General features: G+C 36.8%; 3 protein-coding genes across 5 annotated transcripts in view; 1 reads left to right on the top strand and 2 right to left on the bottom strand.

Annotated features, from left to right (window-relative positions):
* LOC109236982 (signal recognition particle receptor subunit beta-like) overlaps positions 1 to 1,925 on the top strand; it is a 5,723-nt gene extending 3,798 nt beyond the window's left edge. For both annotated transcript variants that reach the window (XM_019403221.1, XM_019403222.1), the window contains exons 3-7: positions 206 to 288; positions 362 to 448; positions 665 to 813; positions 916 to 1,047; positions 1,483 to 1,925. In XM_019403221.1, coding sequence (XP_019258766.1) covers positions 206 to 288; positions 362 to 448; positions 665 to 813; positions 916 to 1,047; positions 1,483 to 1,672 — 641 coding nt within the window. In that variant the 3' untranslated portion in view covers positions 1,673 to 1,925. The remainder of the gene's footprint in view (positions 1 to 205; positions 289 to 361; positions 449 to 664; positions 814 to 915; positions 1,048 to 1,482) is intronic.
* Positions 1,926 to 2,152: 227 nt separating this feature from the next.
* On the bottom strand, positions 2,153 to 7,654 carry LOC109236980. Of its 2 annotated transcripts, none has more exons than XM_019403219.1 (9): positions 7,504 to 7,654; positions 5,533 to 5,898; positions 5,317 to 5,350; positions 4,829 to 5,047; positions 4,320 to 4,409; positions 3,597 to 3,662; positions 3,420 to 3,511; positions 3,269 to 3,316; positions 2,153 to 2,808 (listed from the first exon to the last, which is right to left on the bottom strand). In XM_019403219.1, the coding sequence occupies exons 2-9, from the start codon at positions 5,865 to 5,867 to the stop codon at positions 2,682 to 2,684; spliced, it is 1,011 nt and encodes a 336-aa protein (XP_019258764.1). In that variant the 5' UTR covers positions 5,868 to 5,898; positions 7,504 to 7,654; the 3' UTR covers positions 2,153 to 2,681. The 2 variants fall into 2 exon arrangements, with proteins under 2 accessions (XP_019258764.1, XP_019258765.1); XM_019403220.1 differs by lacking the exon at positions 7,504 to 7,654 and adding an exon at positions 7,194 to 7,489.
* Positions 7,655 to 8,391: 737 nt separating this feature from the next.
* On the bottom strand, positions 8,392 to 14,853 carry LOC109236979 (CRS2-associated factor 2, chloroplastic). The gene is made up of 6 exons (XM_019403218.1): positions 14,071 to 14,853; positions 11,415 to 11,542; positions 11,066 to 11,291; positions 10,219 to 10,346; positions 9,556 to 9,709; positions 8,392 to 9,116 (listed from the first exon to the last, which is right to left on the bottom strand). The coding sequence occupies exons 1-6, from the start codon at positions 14,723 to 14,725 to the stop codon at positions 8,707 to 8,709; spliced, it is 1,701 nt and encodes a 566-aa protein (XP_019258763.1). The 5' UTR covers positions 14,726 to 14,853; the 3' UTR covers positions 8,392 to 8,706.
* Between the last annotated feature and the right edge of the window lie 3,188 nt (positions 14,854 to 18,041).

The following is an 18,041-nucleotide window of genomic DNA, read 5'->3' as shown; positions in this document are numbered from 1 at the left end:
CAAGGATGGACTGTGTTCGGCTCTTCTTTGTCTTCTTTCAATTTGATGCCATATTTTCATTAAATTCTATTTCACCCTTTTGCCACTATGATGTTCCTCAGTGAATGGCTTCATGTATTAGTTTTAGATTGTTGCTCATCCATTTTAACTTTCGTTGAAGGCTGAAATTTGAAGAATTTCCTTTTGTTTACTATTCCATCTGCAGTTCGCTTGTTCAAGCGTACAGCATCTAACACCATTGTACTCACTGGGCTTAGTGGAAGTGGCAAAACTTATCTTTTTTACCAGGTAACTCTTTGACATGAGAGCTGGGATAATCTTTTTGGAGTTTATCTAACTGTTTAGATGTGGCATATACCAGCTTAGAGATGGTTCAGCCCATCAGGGTACGGTGACGTCAATGGAACCAAATGAAGGCAGTTTTATTCTACACTCCGAAAAAGACAAGGTAATGGACATTGTCTTCTCTTGTTTTGCCTTTTTCCACCCTACTATTTCCTCAGCATTCTTGTCATCTCCACCTTCAGAAGGGAAAGATGGATTTTGTTCATTGCTACTGGTCTACCTTTTTGGTCTTGTCATGTTTTTTGTAATTGATTTTACTGAATTCCTTCATCTGTGTATTTCACTTCTCATACTTGGACCTGTTTACTTTATGCTACAGAAAGGGAAAGTAAAGCCTATTCACGTTGTTGATGTCCCAGGGCACTCTCGCCTTCGGCCGAAACTAGATGAATTCTTGCCTCAAGCAGTTGGCATTGTATTTGTGGTGGATTCTGTGGAATTTTTACCAAACTGCCGTGCTGCTTCAGAGTACTAATCTTTTGCTGCTTGTATTACTTCACATCAGTTGTGCATTTGCATTTGGATATTTGGTAACTGAATTTTACATCTCATGATTCCTCTTGTATACAGGTACTTATATGAGATCTTAACAAAGGTAAGTGTAGTCAAGAAAAAAATTCCAGTACTCCTCCTTTGCAACAAGGTTGACAAAGTAACTGCCCATACAACGGAGTTCATCAGAAAGCAGCTGGAGAAAGAAATGTAAGACTACACTATCCATGGCATTTATTCTTAGAACAAACACCAATTTGCCCGTTCGTGCATGAGTAAGACTATCTCCTGGAAAAGCACACATATACTGTGTATGCTTAAAGCGGAACTGTGATCCGCATACATAAAAAATTAGCATAACGTCCTTCTGGAGAGTTGAAATTAACCTTTACCCCGTGAAATATTGTTGCATGCTTTATTCTTCTGTTTTGGTAATGAACTAGGAGACCCTTTATAAATTGTTAATATCATAGCAGAAAGCTCGTACATAAAGAACCTTTCCAACATGAAATTTTATAGCATCCTTTATTTACTAATGCACTCGGCTAGCCATTAGGTCACTGTATTATAACCACAGCAGAATTTGGTTAAAGTACTATTTCTGGTGTTCTGTTTTATAACTTGTTGATTTTCTTATTGATCCAGCGACAAGCTTCGTACATCAAGGACTGCAGTATCTGATGCAGATATCTCTAATGAATTTACGCTTGGTGTACCTGGAGCAGCATTTGCTTTTTCGCAGTGCCATAACAGAGTAATTGTTGCTGAAGCTTCTGGTTTGACTGGAGAAATTTCTCAGTTGGAGAAGTTCATCAGAGAGAATGTGAAACCTTGATTTTCTTCTCAAGCAAATAGGTGTCCGGCTTTCTTTCGTTTTTTTTTTGTGGTCCGGGAAACTCATAATATTATCAGAAAGATGTAAAAATATATGCATCAACTTGGAAAACATATTCAAAGTAGGGACAGAGTTTGGAGATTTCTCTCTATCTTGCATAGTTAATCTACCTAAACATTATGTTTATCGTGCCTAAAATATCTTTGTTACTGTTAGCTTCTTTTTTGAAAATGTAGCAATTGCTCTTGAGTTATTGGCTTGTTTAACTTGGAAATATTTCACTTTCTTTGATGAAATTTCTTTTTGTTAATCATGATTACAACAACAACAACAACCGAGTGTAATCCCACAAGTGGGGTTTGTTAATCATGATTACTATTGACTATTGTAAACTCTCTCTTTTGTTAATCACAATAGTATATTACTGTAAATAGATAATTCAAGAGGCAACTGGTGATCATGGTAAGAGGACATTAAGAATAGGTATAAGTTTAGCATATTCAGATGTATAATTCTGTGAGAAGATATATACAGAGGTTCGAAACAATGCTAACTATTTACAAGACAACCAGAATATAAATAAAACATAAGGGAATTAGGGTTAAATTAGTGTTAAATCCAAAGGGAAAAAAAGGACAAACTGGTCTTGGTACATTCTTTTGTGATCTGATGATTAACAACTTTCTGCAAGTCAAACCAGCCCCAAAAGTTGCTCCCAGCATTTGATATTTCAACATTTTCCAGCATTTGCAAACAGGAAAAGCATTTTTGCCTTGGATAATAATTGATAGGAAAATTCCCGTGTTCTTTCTAGTCTCGTTTTGTTTCGAGGATATAAATGAAAAAAATTATATACATGATAAGAACCCGGGGATATGATAAAAATCATACTATATAATAGCTTGTGCTACTCATTTATTTGAGTAGCACTAAGAATTAAAAAAAAAGATAATTTGATTTAAGAATACTAGTGTATAATAATACTTGACTTGTTGATTGGTGTTTGAACTCATTTACTGTCTCCAGATAGCTTTCGACTCACCCACCGGAATAATCTTGCTAACCAATATTTCAATGCTATTACCAAGGCAAACAGACCATAGCAAGGGAGATGAAACACACCAACCATCAAATACCTGCAATTCCACATTTGGCAAAGAGCATAAGCACTTCATAAGCTTATGAATAACTCTGGTTATTAATTTTTATGTTGCTCGGACTCTCTAAAATACTGCCCCACCCGCGTCGGATCCTCCAAAAAATGCACTACTTCTGGAGGATACGACATGCAACCATGAAGAGTCAGAGTAACGCACACTAAGGGGCAATAGCTCATTAATCAGAGGCGGATCCAGGAGTTAATGCTTATAGGTTCCTGCAACAACCTCGAGTAAATTTTCAATAGTAACTGGGTTCACATTAAAACATTTAGTTAGTAAATTTTTCGAACACATTTACACTGTTTGGACAAAGTTTACTGGGTTCACGTGAACCGTAGGTTGGGAGGTGGATCCGCCCCTGGCTTATTTCTATGTATCATAAAGGGTATATATCTGCAATAACTAAAAGCATAAACGCGAAAGATTGCACACATACACTAAGGGAGCGTATTTGAACGAAACATCCAGGAATGGATAAGGCCACCTGTTGCAGCAAGAATTGAACTCTATTAGTAACAGCATATGCCTAAGTGACTCTTTTTTCCTGAATAAAATGATAATGAATAGCATGTTGAAAGCAAACATACCACTTTGAGACACACATATGAACGAGCCACTGGAACGCGACAAATGTGCATGTCCAAAGTACAAAATATGCAAATCTGAAGAAAGGGAACCGCTGGAAAGAGGCAAGAGATCATGTTAGCCAAGGTATGGGCATAGGATACGTTTATAGTTTAAGCCAGTCACGAATGCAAACTTACAAGAGAATTCAAAATCACGTCGCCAAGCAGGGTAATAGCATTGACAGAATGCATACCAACAACCAGCTGCACAGACGGGTAGAACATCAACTTATGTATAAATAGCGAGAAAGGGGAAAGAAGAACACAGGTTAATCATCTTTTAAACTATGTGCAAAGCACAAATAAATACTAATCCAGGTAGATATGCTCTTTTCCGTCATACTCTGCAGTGGAAGTATAGACATAGAAACCTTCCTTTCATATAATATACAACTTTTTCCTTTAGTTCAGAACTGAGGAACTGCTAATAGTAGAGATGCATAAGTAAGCAATGGTGAAGTTAAAGTACTGCCATGTCTTCTAAGAGCACTTAGCTTTCTTCTGTTCAGGATTTCAGTATCCGTGCATGTAGAAATTATGTCCAGAAACTAAAGAAAATAGAGGACGGTGAGAACAACCACGCAATCAGGAATGGAAAACCGAGACTTGATTGTAAAAGAAACTGTCAAATTTTAAAGGCCAGAAGTGGGTAGCTAATGAACCGAAAATTAGAACAGTTGAGTAGCAAAGTATACCAGAACATCATTCTGGACTTAGCACTACAGTGCATGGCCAGGCTTTATTGCATAATAATACAAGAAGCCACAAATCGAACCAAAATGTAAAAGGGAAATAGGATCAAGCCAGTAGAATATAAAGAAAGAAGACATAACAAAGGGAACCACAGTTCTTAGGACTTACAAACTGTAACCTGTAATCGTTGGGCGTGAGAAATGGGTAGATAAGAAGCCAATAAACGCAATCTGTAAGCACCACAGCACCCGCAGATATCTAAAAGTTTTTGAACAAAATCAAAACAAAACAACAAGAAAATTAGCCAAATGACAGTACCACTTTGTATTTGTTTACTTACTTTCCAGTAGCAATCAGGAAGGGAAACACTAACTTATCAAATATCTATGACGTATGGCAATAATAGGTTACCTATGCCATAAATGAGTATGGTAATGGTTAATTAGATAGAGTATAAAGAAAAAGGAAAGGAAGAAATGAAGAATAAAACTAGATATTCTGTTTAACACTATGTTGCTCGGACTCTCTGAAAATGTTGCCAAGTGTGTGTCAGATCCTCCAAAATAATGCATTTTTGGAGGATCCAGACACGGGTGCGGTGAGCCCGCGCAACATAGGTTTAACACTGTAATTTTGAAAAAACGAATCCGAGGTGAATATATCTTGAGAGGACATGCCTGAAAAATTATTTGAAAGGCATAGCCCAAACGTCCTGCAACTTCTCTATCATCAGTTTCCTCATTGGAACTCAAGTCCTTGGATACGCCAGGTAAACTTGCATTCTTCTCGAGAGTTGGAGCGTCGTTTTTCTCTTCATCGATACAGGCAACTTTCGCACCAGCAACACCCTTGCGCCGATGTTGGATACATCCATAGATGGAGAGTGAAGACCCTAACTACACCATTTCGTTGAGAACATAACCAAGTTAAAGAAATAAGGCAAACTTGAAAATAAATGGGAAAGGGGAAGAGATGATAATGTTGTAGATGACAGAACATTCCCCGAGCTATTTAGCGAGGGAGAATTAATAGTTAGTAACTTAGTATGCCTTTGCAGGAGGAAAGAAACACTTTCATTTTCTGTATGTATCTCGAGACATTCACATCCCCGAGATCATATCCAGAAATGAATTGGTAAAGATGATTCAATTGCTGAGTAACATACCCCAAAATAGAGAGTGACCAAAGAGAATGTCCACCTGTTCAGCAAAAAAAGAATAATCAAAAGCAAAAGATAAGACTAATATGCAATGAGCATGTAAAATCGTATATGGACGTGTAAAAGTGAAATTCATTAGACATTGTTATGTTAGCAAGAGAGTGAACCAAAACGGAATCAAGCCAAGAAGAAATATGTGAAATAAGAGGAGATTTCGCTTACTGAGTATAGAAAAAGAATATATCTGTACTATTTTTAACAACATCCATGACAAGCATTGAGAGAAGAAAAATGAAAGCAATTAGCCTGTAAGCAAGCAGCCAAACAGGACTGATTGCTTTGTGACATGTACTCCAAGCTTCGTCTTTGTACAAGAACCCAACCGGCCTTTTCTTCTTCTTCTTCTTATTATCTCTTTCCTGGTATCTCCATTTTGGCGAACCTTCAAACTTCCATATTAAGAGTGCTGAAATACCTACAACTACAAGGAGCCCCGATCCCAAGACTGAGAACCTCCACGTCAACCAATAACTTGGAGTGGCTGTATGTCTTATCATGACTTGCCGCCAAGTATGTTATATGAAGATCCTGTTAAGAACATTATCGTAAATATTAGTCGTTCAAAGCTTGAGTTTATATTTCTTTTGTAACAATAACTATAGCTAGAATTCAAGAAATTCAGACACTACGATGTCTTATCTCAAATTGAAGATAACTATTTTCCATTTTCAGAGCCTGCAGCACGAGAAGCAAGTATTCATTACCTACCAATTTAAAGATCTCCCTTTATGAAACAAGGAATCAAAATAGTCTGTGGTTTAGTATAGGTTATAATTTACTAGAAGTTTGTTACAATTTAGGAATGATGTTGGTGATAACTCACTATGATATCCATCAATAGCGGAGCCAAAAATACTAACAAGGGGATTCAAAAACTGCAAGAACACCACACATAGGATTTGAAGGTGCGATGTGACAGGGGTGAAGCCACATTGTCCTAAGGGTGGTCAATTGAATATCCTTCATCGAAAAATTACACTGTGTATATAGGTACAATATTAGGTTTTAGAGGTATATAATATATATTGAACACCCTTTGTCGGAGAATTTTTTTCACTTCTTTCAAGTTTGAATACTCTTGGGGAAATTGCTAGCTTCGCCGTTGCGACCAACAAATGTTTAAACTATCTTTGCCACTACACTAGAAGCTTCCTTATGTTAAGAGGATTCAACAACTTCTATATATATCCAAAAAGGTTTATTATTACTCTATTTGCACAATATAATTTTCCGACAAAGGAGATTCAACCTGATCCTCTTAAATCGATTTTGATAATGTACGGAGCTAAAAAAGAAATTCAAGGTGCAGATAGCAGGATCCTAGAACAGGATTACTTCAGAAAAACTAAAAAAAGCAAGGACGAGAGTTCCTTAACATTGATTATAGGCTAGCATTGCTATATTATCATAAAAAGGATGTTAACACTGTTTAAAAACAAAACTAGAAGACAACATCAAGATACGAAACAACATAAGCATGGCATAATACTGTCCGCCCTCATCAGTCTGTACATTTTGAACATTCTAAAATATTTGACACTGTTCTATTTTTATACAACTTCCCGAAAAAAATTTAGAATTTCACTAAAGTATTTTCATGCTTAAAAGTTGATACAATGTTACAATATAAAATTAAATTTTCAATAATTACTCAAATAATTTCTTCTATATCACTAAAATAAATATTTTAAAAGTTGTGTGAAATCTGAGAATATGCTCTTGGCTCTCAAAAACACATATTCCAGTCTGTAGGCAACACACACACATAAAGAATATATGCAACACATACAAATTTACAGAATATGAAAGAAAATAGTACATACCCAGGAAGAATCAATCAAAAAAATCTCTTTTTTCTTTCAAATATTTTTGTTTATCCATGAAAGAGCTAGGATCAAAGAGATGGGAAATCCAGAAAGCAAATTTGGAGGTATATGCATGGTCAATGTAGGATTGCTAAAACTAACAAAAAAGATGTATTTCTGTTCAATTATTTGTTGGTACAACGTAGGACATTAATGATAGAAGATTGTATTAGTTTCAATAGTAAATTATTAACGGAAAGAGTAAGTAGAAGAATTAAACTGGACATTTATGAACTGAGACTAATTTAGATAATTGATATAAGAGTACCTTATGGGCCTGAAGATGGGGAAAAATGATATTGAAAAAATGATAGGGACTTTTCTCCATCTTGCTTCCCTCTTTGTTACACCACCAATCCATTCTATGTTGTTTTCTGTCTTGTTCTACACAAGTGAAGGACCTTTTTTTTCTCTCTACCATTCAACTACTAAGTCTTATGTGTTTCAACTATTTGACTCTATTATCAAACGCACTCCTATTACTACTCTACTAATTTTGTACCCAATGAGGTTCACAACAATAATATTACCATCGTTAGAAAAAAAAAAAAAAAATATCTGGTGCATAAAGTATGAGGTGTGATATAAACAATCTACCCTATGCAATCATTAGTGGCTTATAGGTCACACAAAGACATTTACCGTTGCTCTAAGACTCCCCTTCGGACACTGTGGCAGACAGTATATATGGATTATTTGAAGCAAAATGTTGAGAGGTGTAAGCAAACATTTAATACCACAACGTACATCTTATACTAATAAATATTGTCGTAATTTAATTTTAACATGCCATATAAGAATATACTTTTCTTAATCAGTGTTTGTTTCGGTATTCATAATTGTCAAATGTAAAAATTAAGAAACAATACAATAGTTAATTCTTCTTTCATGGAGTAAGAAATCCAGCCATTTAAAGGTGGAATTTCAACGAATTGATTGGTAAACTATGCACTTTTACAAGTAATTTACATTCTTACCAGCGCATGTATCAGGTAATTTTGCCCCACCAAAACTCAGACCAATAGGAAGAAATCATTTAATATATATTTTTTTATTTTTACTGGGATTTTAATCCTAGTCTCCCAAAGTTTTATCCATTTCTTTGACAATTAAACTACACCCTTAGGTGGACAAGGTCACTAATTTACATGAATTCTATTGCACAACTTTTCAACTTGTTAATTTCATAAATTATACATGATACAACTGTACAGACAAGTATATAATGTAAAAAAGAAACAGAAAAAATAAGAACCCTTTATTTTGTGCACATTATTTCATACTCTAACATTTGGAGCATCCACCATTATTCCAGGTTTGCAGAGGAAAGACCAATGTCAGAACAATTGAGCAAGAAAAGAGCAGAAAGTCCTCCAAATCCTTTTGCTCCATTCTTCATTTTCTTCCACAAATCTACCTGCTTGTGGCTGTATACCTACCATTCAAGTTACTTTATTTTCTTTCAACTTATTTACTCCTCATCACTAAACTCCTTTACTATTAAATCAACTGGTAAAAATCCTTTAGGACTTGTTGACTCTAATGCTTCAAATGAGTTGTTAATGTAATATTTATCCTCATAATCATCATCACTTATCTCATCGTCGCTGTCATTGTCGTCATCAGAACTACCTTTCCACATCACTCCTGACTGTTCAGGTATATATTTATTGGACAAAACCAAAGCAGGATATGTGTGCTCTGTGGCCTGGGAAATGTTATCGAATTCCTCCACCTTGTTCAATAGATCATCAGGTTTCAGATCAATCTCTTCTAGTAATAGTGCCTTGCCTGAACCAATTGCATTCTTCCACAGCGACATCATTTTAGGGCTTGAGCTCACTGTTTTCGCGTCTGCTTTAGAACGATCTTTGGCCGTGTCTGCATTGCAAAGTGTGACAAACATATAAATACTATAGCTAGCAAAGTCAGTTTAGAGTCTCCAAAAAAGGGGTCTAAAGTTAAAAAAGGTGAGGGTAATAACCAAGTATAGTATTTATATCGAAACGTGGACCTTTAGTTGCACAAAGGGAAACTAAAATGTCAGGCAACCTTAAGCAATGTAAACACGAACATAGACCCGTGGGCAAAACCTGGCAGTATTTCGTAAGGTTTCTCTTCAACTCTGATGAGACAACAAAAATAGGCTAAAGAAGTATAATCACAGTGTATTGTATGTGTACAGTGTCTATTTTCCAAATATGATTAAACAACTACCAGCACGCATGTTAAAGGTGGGGATCAGGCAAGTTGTTCAGACAACAAGCTACATGTATAAGCCAATTCAAGGTAAGCGAATGTGTTAGTATTCCATGCGTACCTGGACGTTCTGAAGAATTCATTTCATCTGTGACACCATCTATTCTGGAGGACACAACAGCAGGGGCATTACCGTACATAGGTTTCCACTCTTTCCCTCTCCACATCAATATATGTTCATCATCAAATGACAATAGCACACATGGGACTAATTCCTGTCATTGGAAGTAGAAATTAGTGAAGACCATGTCTAACTTAAAGAACAGAAGTATCCAAAACCAGAAGAGCTGTTCAAGTATGCCCAAGATTGATAGATACTTTTCTCGCTTCGAGAATGTGTCAAATTCTGATTTCAGTCAGTAATGTTTGCCACTGGAACAAAAAATTCATATGCTTTGCGAACAAACAAACTGTAAATTTCAAATTCACAAGAAAAATCTTATCTTAAACAGAGTATCTCAGAGGCTACAAGGTCTTGCTTGATTAGCCACACATTTCATAAACTGTAGATAAACCCAAACACAGTGCAAGCTCCTATTTTGCTAGATCTTACTACTTGTCTTGGCAAGTAAAGTAGTGCGACAAAATGTAAGAGAGATCTTAAGAAATATTTTATACTGCTGCATTGCTCTAAACCCACAAAAGCCAAAGTCATGCATGGATATAGCAATATAAAAATCAAGCGACTGTAGAACTAGAGAATAAGAAGAGGAATAAACAAAACCTTTAACTTAGCTCCTATCTTCTTATAATCACTTGCATGCATCCCCCGGCAATCAATCTTCACTAGTGGACAAGCTTCAAATGCACTTCTCACGTCTCTAACTAAAGTAAGGTAGACTCCATTTTTAGCTGCAAAGGCAGATACCCAAGTTCTTCAAAATGAGTCGGAATGCAAAAAAAAGCGATGAAAAGTCCAATGTACACACATATACAAATGTGAAAACTTTGCCTAGTTGGAAAGCACAGAAGACTGATCATAACCACAGGAAATGCATATCAAGCTAGTTTATAAAAGGAAAATAAGATAGTGCACATCAAAATTTCTAATTAAACAGACCAGTCAAAGATGAAACTGGAGGACCTTGTCTATCACTTTGTTTATATTGCAAAATGCGTCTTATGCGATTTAGACAACCAACCCACAAAGTCATTAAACTTTTTAGGTTCACAGATTAGAAAATAAGAGATATATTGGCATACATTCAGTTGCTTCACGAAAAACAAAAGCTCTAGATACTCTCTCCTTCAACAAAAATTAGTTAGTGGTCAGGAACTGAGAAGCAAAAGATGGTGGATAAAGATGCTTTTATTTTCAACATGGTCATAAATATTGGCTATCAAAAAGACGGGAAAGATTGAAGGTGGTGCAGAGCATCCTATGAACAGCATTATGTAGGAGATTCATTACTTAACAGTAACATGATCAGATGTTCTGCTATCAGTTGCAAGTGACCCAACAATATTACATGTTTGCTGTTGCCAATAACCTCAATAGCAGAATGAAAGCCAGAGCTCAAATGTAAAATCAGATACAAGCACATGTCGGAGTGGTTAGGTAGATGACGTACCCAATTTACAGATAGGGGGTAGCTTTTTTCCCTTGATTCGTAGTTCATCAGCTTCTTCTTTGGTCAATCCTTCTGGAGCGTCCTGTATAAGCTTTGGGTAAACTGGTGTAGCTGGTTTCCATAACATCAGTGGGTACTTTGGACGAGTACGATGGTCATAGTTCCTGCCCCGAAAGAGATAAACTACACCACCCATTCTATGTATGATCTTTCCACCAGTCTTCTCCTAATAGTGATAAAGATGCAGATGGCAAGCCAGAAAACCTTTTAGAGTGTATACAGTAAACTTAATAAAAAGACATGACCGAAAATTCAACAATATTTGACAATACTTTAATCAATGGATAACCTCGAGACATTTGCATAGGTTGTTCATATCAACAGTTGGAACACCTAAACATCGAACTTTACAAACCGGATCCCTTCTCCAATGTGTATGTATTAACTCTAACATGTTATGTACCAATCCATCCCGACCTATCAAATTCAAAGATTCAATAAGAAAATTCCAAAAGCACAAATTGTTGCATGCTCAAAATTTTGAGAGAGGAAAAAAATTACAAAATGAATGGGAGAATGAAGAAAAGTCGTTCTGAATTAACAAGCAGCGCATGTGCAAAATCGAGCAATGGATTCAGAACAATCCAACTTAAATAAAATCCTTCACAAGTCCTTAGATAAAACAAGATGCTGTCAACAATTAGCAATCAAGTTGACCCCAGAAGCTCCTCCCCCTCCCTCTCCCCGCCCCCACCCAAAAAAAAACACTTTGCCTATTTCTTTTTTTTAATTGGCTCAACATTCCAAAATATACATGAGCAAAATTGAGCTTTGGCAGCAAAAAGAGCAGCAATACAAAAACAAAAGTTCACCATTCAACAACAACAATCAATAAACTGTCTCACTCCCGAATCAGTTTTGGGTTGGTTTGCAAAAACCACTAATCTGGCTTAGGTATTCTTATAAGTTTTTGTAAGGCAGAGGGAACGAAGGGACATGCAGGCGGCTAAGAAGAAAGAGTGACATAGCAGTAGCGAGTAAGCATAATAACTTAGCGGTAGTTTGATTGACCACATAAACACAAACAACCCTAGCAAAAATCCCGCATAAATACTACAAAAATTTGGTTGGCCACATAAGATAAAATTATCTCTGGATCACTAACGAAGCTTTAGTTAGGAGTAGTAATCACTATAACTAATGCATTGTTGAAAGTATTAAACTTTGCATTGCTAATACCGGCATAAATTATGCAGAAATGTATGTAATACTCTATGCATGATAGAATGTGGAGTAAAAATATGTGTATTAGCAATAAATAGAAAAGAATACCTAAAGACAAAAATGTTCACCAAGTAGGCAGCATAATAATTCCTACGCTATTATTCACTGCATTTCCCGGTTAGGATTGTGGGAGGCGACTCAGACCATTTCCCGGTTGTTATGGGATTACACCAAGGCTCTTTTGCCTTGGTGATGGATGCATTGGCACACCATATTCAAGGGGATGTGCCATGGTGTATGCTATTTGCTGATGACATAGTTCTAACTGATGAGACAAGGGCCGGTGTTAACGCGAGAATGGAGGTTTGGAGACAGACCCTCGAGTCTAAGGGTTTCAAATTGAGCAGGTCTAAGACAGAGTACCTGGAGTGCAAGTTTAGCGCGAGCCGAGGGAAGTAGGCAGGGACGTGAGGCTTGGATCACAGGTCATCCCGAAGAGAGATAGCTTCAAGTACCTTGGGTCGATGATTCAGGGGGACGGAGAGATCGACGAGGACGTCACTCACCGTATAGGGGCGGGCTGGATGAAATGGAGGCTTGCATCTGGGGTTTTGTGTGACAAGAAAGTGCCACTAACACTCAAAGGTAAGTTTTATAGAGCTGTGGTTAGACCGGCCATGTTGTATGGGGCAGAGTGTTGGCCGGTTAAGAACTCACATATCCAGAGGATGAAGGTAGCGGAGATGAGGATGCTGAGGTGGATGTGCGGGCACACTAGGATAGACAAGATTAGGAATGGAGATATTCGGAAGAAGGTGGGTGTGGCCCCTGTGGATGACAAGATGTGGGAAGCAAGGCTCAGATGGTTCGGACACGTGCAGAGGAGAAGCCTTGATACGCCGGTAAGGAGGTGTGAGCGGTTGGCCGTGGTGGGTACGAGAAGAGGTAGAGGGAGGCCTAAGAAGTATTGGGGAGAGGTGATCATGCAGGACATGGTACGAATGCGGATTTCCGAGGACATGGCCCTTGATAGGAAGGTCTGGAGGTCAAGCATTAGGGTTGTAGGTTAGGGGGTAGTAGAACTTTTCTTACTTCTTTCCGGGGGTGAGGCGGGGTTGGATTAGGGTTGGCCTTAGATGGCTTACAGTTTATGTTGAATACACACTATACTTGCTGTTTATCTGAGCCCCGGGCCTGGTTACTGTTATTGCATGTCATCCATCCTTTGATTGTTATGCTTCTGTTACTATTACGATTTCTACTGGAGTTACTAATGAATTGTCTTTTCTTGTTTTTCTTATTTCTATCTTTCTGAGCCGAGGGTCTATCGGAAACAGCCTCTCTGCCCTATCGGGGTAGGGGTAAGGTCTGCGTACACATTACCCTCCCCAGACCCCACTTGGTGGGATTTTACTGGGTAGTTGTTGTTGTTGTTGTTATTATTCATTGCATTTCACATTATCACTATTCCCATAAAAATTCCTACATTATAATATCTGCATAACTAGTCTGTCAACTAAGATTCATACACATCTTGTTTCATTTCAAACACATTTCCTTACCGAACCAGCAATATTGCAAGTTTATTCTTCATATTGTTGGTGCGTGATATCATGAAACAACGACAAATGATACAATCCATCCAAACGTGGTATTCATCAAACAATACAATAAGATACATTATGAAACATGTAACAACAATCCAAACAAGTTGTAAGATTCATATGTGTCTTGTTTCATTGCAAACACATTTCCTTACCTAAAATTCCAAGTAAACTTACCAATATTAACCTGTCGATTACTAGCTATACAAGGTTTCAATAGCTCACGAATTTCCTCCTTAGTCAATGGGGGCCCCAACACCTTTTCCTTTGGCCTCCCTTCAAACTTTCCCATCAGCTGATAAGCCCTCAACATTTCATAACGCTTAATCCCTTCATTATTTTCTACTGGAGGATTCAACGGCTCAAAAAGCTTAATATTTCTCTTTGATTTCTTCATCGGTGCTTTCCCGGTCCAGGGTCTAGGCATAGTAGGAGGCGCAAAAGGCAAAAAAGCCGGTTCACGAATAGCCACCGGTTTAGCTTTTGGAGTCTCAGAGTAACTGAACTGAAAATCAAATGGAGCACCGGGAAGACGGTAGGACACGCCGTTATCTTTAACGACGACGGACCGGTCGCCGTCGGATGTAATGACTTGACCCGGTTTAACGGGTTTGTGGTAGTTGGAATTGTGGTGGTGAGTTTTGAAAGCTGGAGCAGCTTTTTTGGGCGGTTTTTGGGAATTGTGGGGTTTCTTTTGGGGTGGTGGATATTTGGGGATGGGGATGGGGGGTGGGGGTAGTGGGGTTGAGTTGGGGTTGTGGGTAGGGGGTGGAGCAGTGGGAAGATTGGAGAAAAGGTTGGGTTTTGGTAGTGACATGGCTAGAATTGGCATTGTATGAGCAAAGAAAAGCTCAAAGAAGAAGATGAGAAGTGTGTTCTGGTTTTTGTGTTAGCAGATGAGAGGGAAGGAAGTTGATGATCAAATCTTCAGTTGGGAGAAGAGATTTTTTGTCTGTGCCGGTACTTAACGACGTCGTACTGCAAAGCCAAGCGAAAATGCTTATTACGTGTGCGCTTGGACATAAGAATTGTAAAATTCTGAAAAAAGTGGAAAATAATTTTAAGTGAAAATGGTATTTGAAAATTAGAATTTTATTTGGATATGAATATTTTGGGTTATTTTTCAATTTTTATGAGTAATATGAGCGAAAATTTGAAAAATAGCTTTTTGGAGTTTTTCAAATTTTCGGAAAATTTCAAAATTCATCTTCATGTGAAAATTAAAAATTTTATGGCAAAATATTGATTTCGAAAATAAGTAAAAAAAATTGTAAAAAAAGTGAAACAATTTTCTTGGCCAAACGGTCTCTAATTACTAATGTGTTTAATTCTAATTTATGTGGCATTGTACTAGGCATGAAATAGGGAATTTCTTTTTTAAATTTATGGTCTAAAAAAGACTACGAATATTTGTTTGATTTATAAATTATATTGTTAAGGATAGAATGATAATTTTATAATTAAGTTGTTTTTAAATATAAAAGGACACCATTCTTGAACTAAAAGAAAAAATGTGTCACAAAAAACGGAGAAGTATTATTTTTTACCAAATAGTCATAATTTGCCCTTGAACTTTAAAAAATTGCTCAAATTTACTCTCAAAATTAATAGTTGAGGTCATATATAACCTTGTTGTTACAAAAGTTGGCTAGCCTTGTCCTTTTAACTAACGACATAAACTTTTTAGCCTGTGAGCCTTTTTTTAACAAGGGAAAATGACCAAATTTGTCTTTGAATAATGCGAAGTAGTCCAAAATTGCCCCTAAATAATTAAAATTTGACTATCAATTTCCTCAACCACCATCCCTCATCCTTCTAAATCGACCACCATCATAAATTGATTCTAAAAAATATGACTTGAAGACCATTGTTACTCCATCACCACTTCCCATTTCCACGACCCCTTACAAAAAGAATACACAAAAGTTTTACTCAAAATCTATCGCATTTAAACTCTCTCTCTTGCACCTTCATTTTTACCATGCTCCCTTAGTTACCAATTTATCTCTCTCAAAAGATCACTAACTCTCAACCACTATAACTCCGCCTTGACCACTTGAATATTGTTGTAAATTTGGGAGTTTAATTTTGGAGAAAAGGGCCAAATATATCCCTCTACTTTTAGATATTGTCTACATTTAACCTCTGCTATCGGGCCAAATTCATCCCTACCGTTATACTATAGGGTCAAATATAGCCCTAGCAAACTTTAAAAGATTACCCCTCAGTTCGTTCAGGAGACCCAGAATCTCCCAAATTATTTTAATTAAATTACTAATTCTTCTTCTTGGTCCATTATTTTCGAAATAATTAGTATTTACCTACTTTTTTAATTGGAGAAAAAAAATATTAAATAACACAATTGTTAATAAAAAAAGTATAGTAAATTAAAAAAATCTAAATTAGATAGCTTTTCTAAATTCTAAAAGTATTTACAACATCCCTATTTTATTGAATTCGTTGCACCAAATGTATGGAGACTTTGCAAGTATTAGTGATTGAAGTTGAAGTTCCTCGGAGACTTTATATTGTTGAATTCAACTTTGCTTTAATCAAATGCCTACACATTGTGCACTCTTAAGTTAGTCGATCCAACTCTATACTAACCAGGTAATGACAAAATATATTTGAATATACATGTACATACATGATGATCAGCTGCATATAATACACAATAAATAGACCCAATGAATTCTATGGTGCGTATATGATTGAAAAATAAATAAAATTTTAAACCAATTCCAAACCCATTATTACAAGAAGAGAAGTGGGTGCATTGGTGATTAAAATAAAATTATGAATATTTTATACATTCTAGTAACTTTAACATTCACATCAATAGTAATTTCTGAAAATAATGGAACAATAAGTGATTTAAATAAAAGAAATTTGGGAGATTTTGGATACTTAACAGATCAAGGGATAATTTTTAAATGTTTGCTGATGATAGGGGTAAATCTGGCCAGATAGTATCTGGATATGTTTTACGGAAAAGGGCCAAATATATCCTTATACTATTAGAAAATATTTAAATATACTCCTCGTTATATTTTGAGTCCAAATTCGGGTTGAGTATCAGGTGGTCCGGGAGCATTTCGGCGCTTATTATGGAAAGTTGGCATTTTGAAGATCTTTGAATTTCCTAAGTTTGATTTGAAGTAGACTTTGGTATTCTTGATGTCCGTTCGGGACTTTGAGCCTTGGAATAGGTTCGTATTGTGATTTATGACTCGTACGTAAAGTTTGGCGTCATCCTGGAATAATTAGATATAGTTTGGACGCGTTCGTCGAAGTTTGAATGTTTAAAAATGGAAAGAAGAATTTTTATCGTTGATTCGTGGTTTTGATGTTATCTGTGGCGTTTCAAGCAGTTGATAAGTTTGGTTAAGGTATTGGGACTTGTTGGTAGACTTGGACGGGGTCCCGGAGGTCTCGGGTGTGTTTCAGGATGATTTCGGACCATTTCTCTATGTGTTGCAACTGCTAGTTTCTGGTGTGTTGGGTATGCATCGCGATCGCAGAAGAGCGGATACGACCGCGAAGGGTAAAGTGGACTAGTAGATCCTTTGTTCCACTCAATCGCGGAAATGGTCTCGCGATAGCGGAGTTTGAGTAGGAGGTTCTTCGCGTTCGCGTGGTAGGAGTCGCGAACGTGTATGGTTGTTGAGGCTAGGCTGTTATGGGTGAGTTGTTCTACGCGATCGCTAGAGATGTGTCACAATCACGTATGCTGAGCTGGGAGTTTATACCTTCGTGTTCGCGATCGTGATCGCGAGGCTATTTCCGCGATCGCGAAGAGGAAGGACCTGGGCAATCTTGATTTTTATACGGGATTTGGTTCATTTCTCTCTCATTTTCACTTGGTTGGGCGATTTTTGGAGCTCTTAGAGGGGAGATTTCCATCATCTATTATGAGGTAAGTTATTCCCACTTGTTGTAAGTCAAATACATGAGTTATATATGGATTAAAACATGAAAATTTGTAGAAATTATGGGATTTGGAAGAAAACCTAGAATTTGATATTTTTAGATTTAGACCATGAAATTGGACATGGAGTTGGGAATAAATTATATATTTGAGTTTGTAGTTTTATGGGTAATGTTTATCTTTGAAAATTTTCTGAATCTGGGCACATGAGACTGAGGGT

Source organism: Nicotiana attenuata, unplaced genomic scaffold (assembly GCF_001879085.1).
Source record: "Nicotiana attenuata strain UT unplaced genomic scaffold, NIATTr2, whole genome shotgun sequence".
NCBI lineage: Eukaryota > Viridiplantae > Streptophyta > Magnoliopsida > Solanales > Solanaceae > Nicotiana > Nicotiana attenuata.
The sequence above is the reverse complement of the archived record's forward strand: the minus strand, read 5'-3'. Positions and strand labels throughout refer to the sequence as shown.

What these genes read in the sequence shown, in the direction of transcription:
- LOC109236980 (XM_019403219.1), bottom strand. Translation starts at nt 5,867, where the DNA reads ATGATAAGACATACAGCCACTCCAAGTTATTGGTTGACGTGGAGGTTC. An exon ending in TGGTCACTCTCTATTTTGGG is followed by an intron (nt 5,048 to 5,316) that starts GTATGTTACTCA and finishes GAAATGGTGTAG; the next exon opens with TTAGGGTCTTCACTCTCCAT. An exon ending in ACGTGATTTTGAATTCTCTT is followed by an intron (nt 3,512 to 3,596) that starts GTAAGTTTGCAT and finishes GCCTCTTTCCAG; the next exon opens with CGGTTCCCTTTCTTCAGATT.
- LOC109236979 (XM_019403218.1), bottom strand. Translation starts at nt 14,725, where the DNA reads ATGCCAATTCTAGCCATGTCACTACCAAAACCCAACCTTTTCTCCAAT. An exon ending in TAATCGACAGGTTAATATTG is followed by an intron (nt 11,543 to 14,070) that starts GTAAGTTTACTT and finishes TGAATTTGATAG; the next exon opens with GTCGGGATGGATTGGTACAT. An exon ending in ACCCCCTATCTGTAAATTGG is followed by an intron (nt 10,347 to 11,065) that starts GTACGTCATCTA and finishes CTGCCTTTGCAG; the next exon opens with CTAAAAATGGAGTCTACCTT.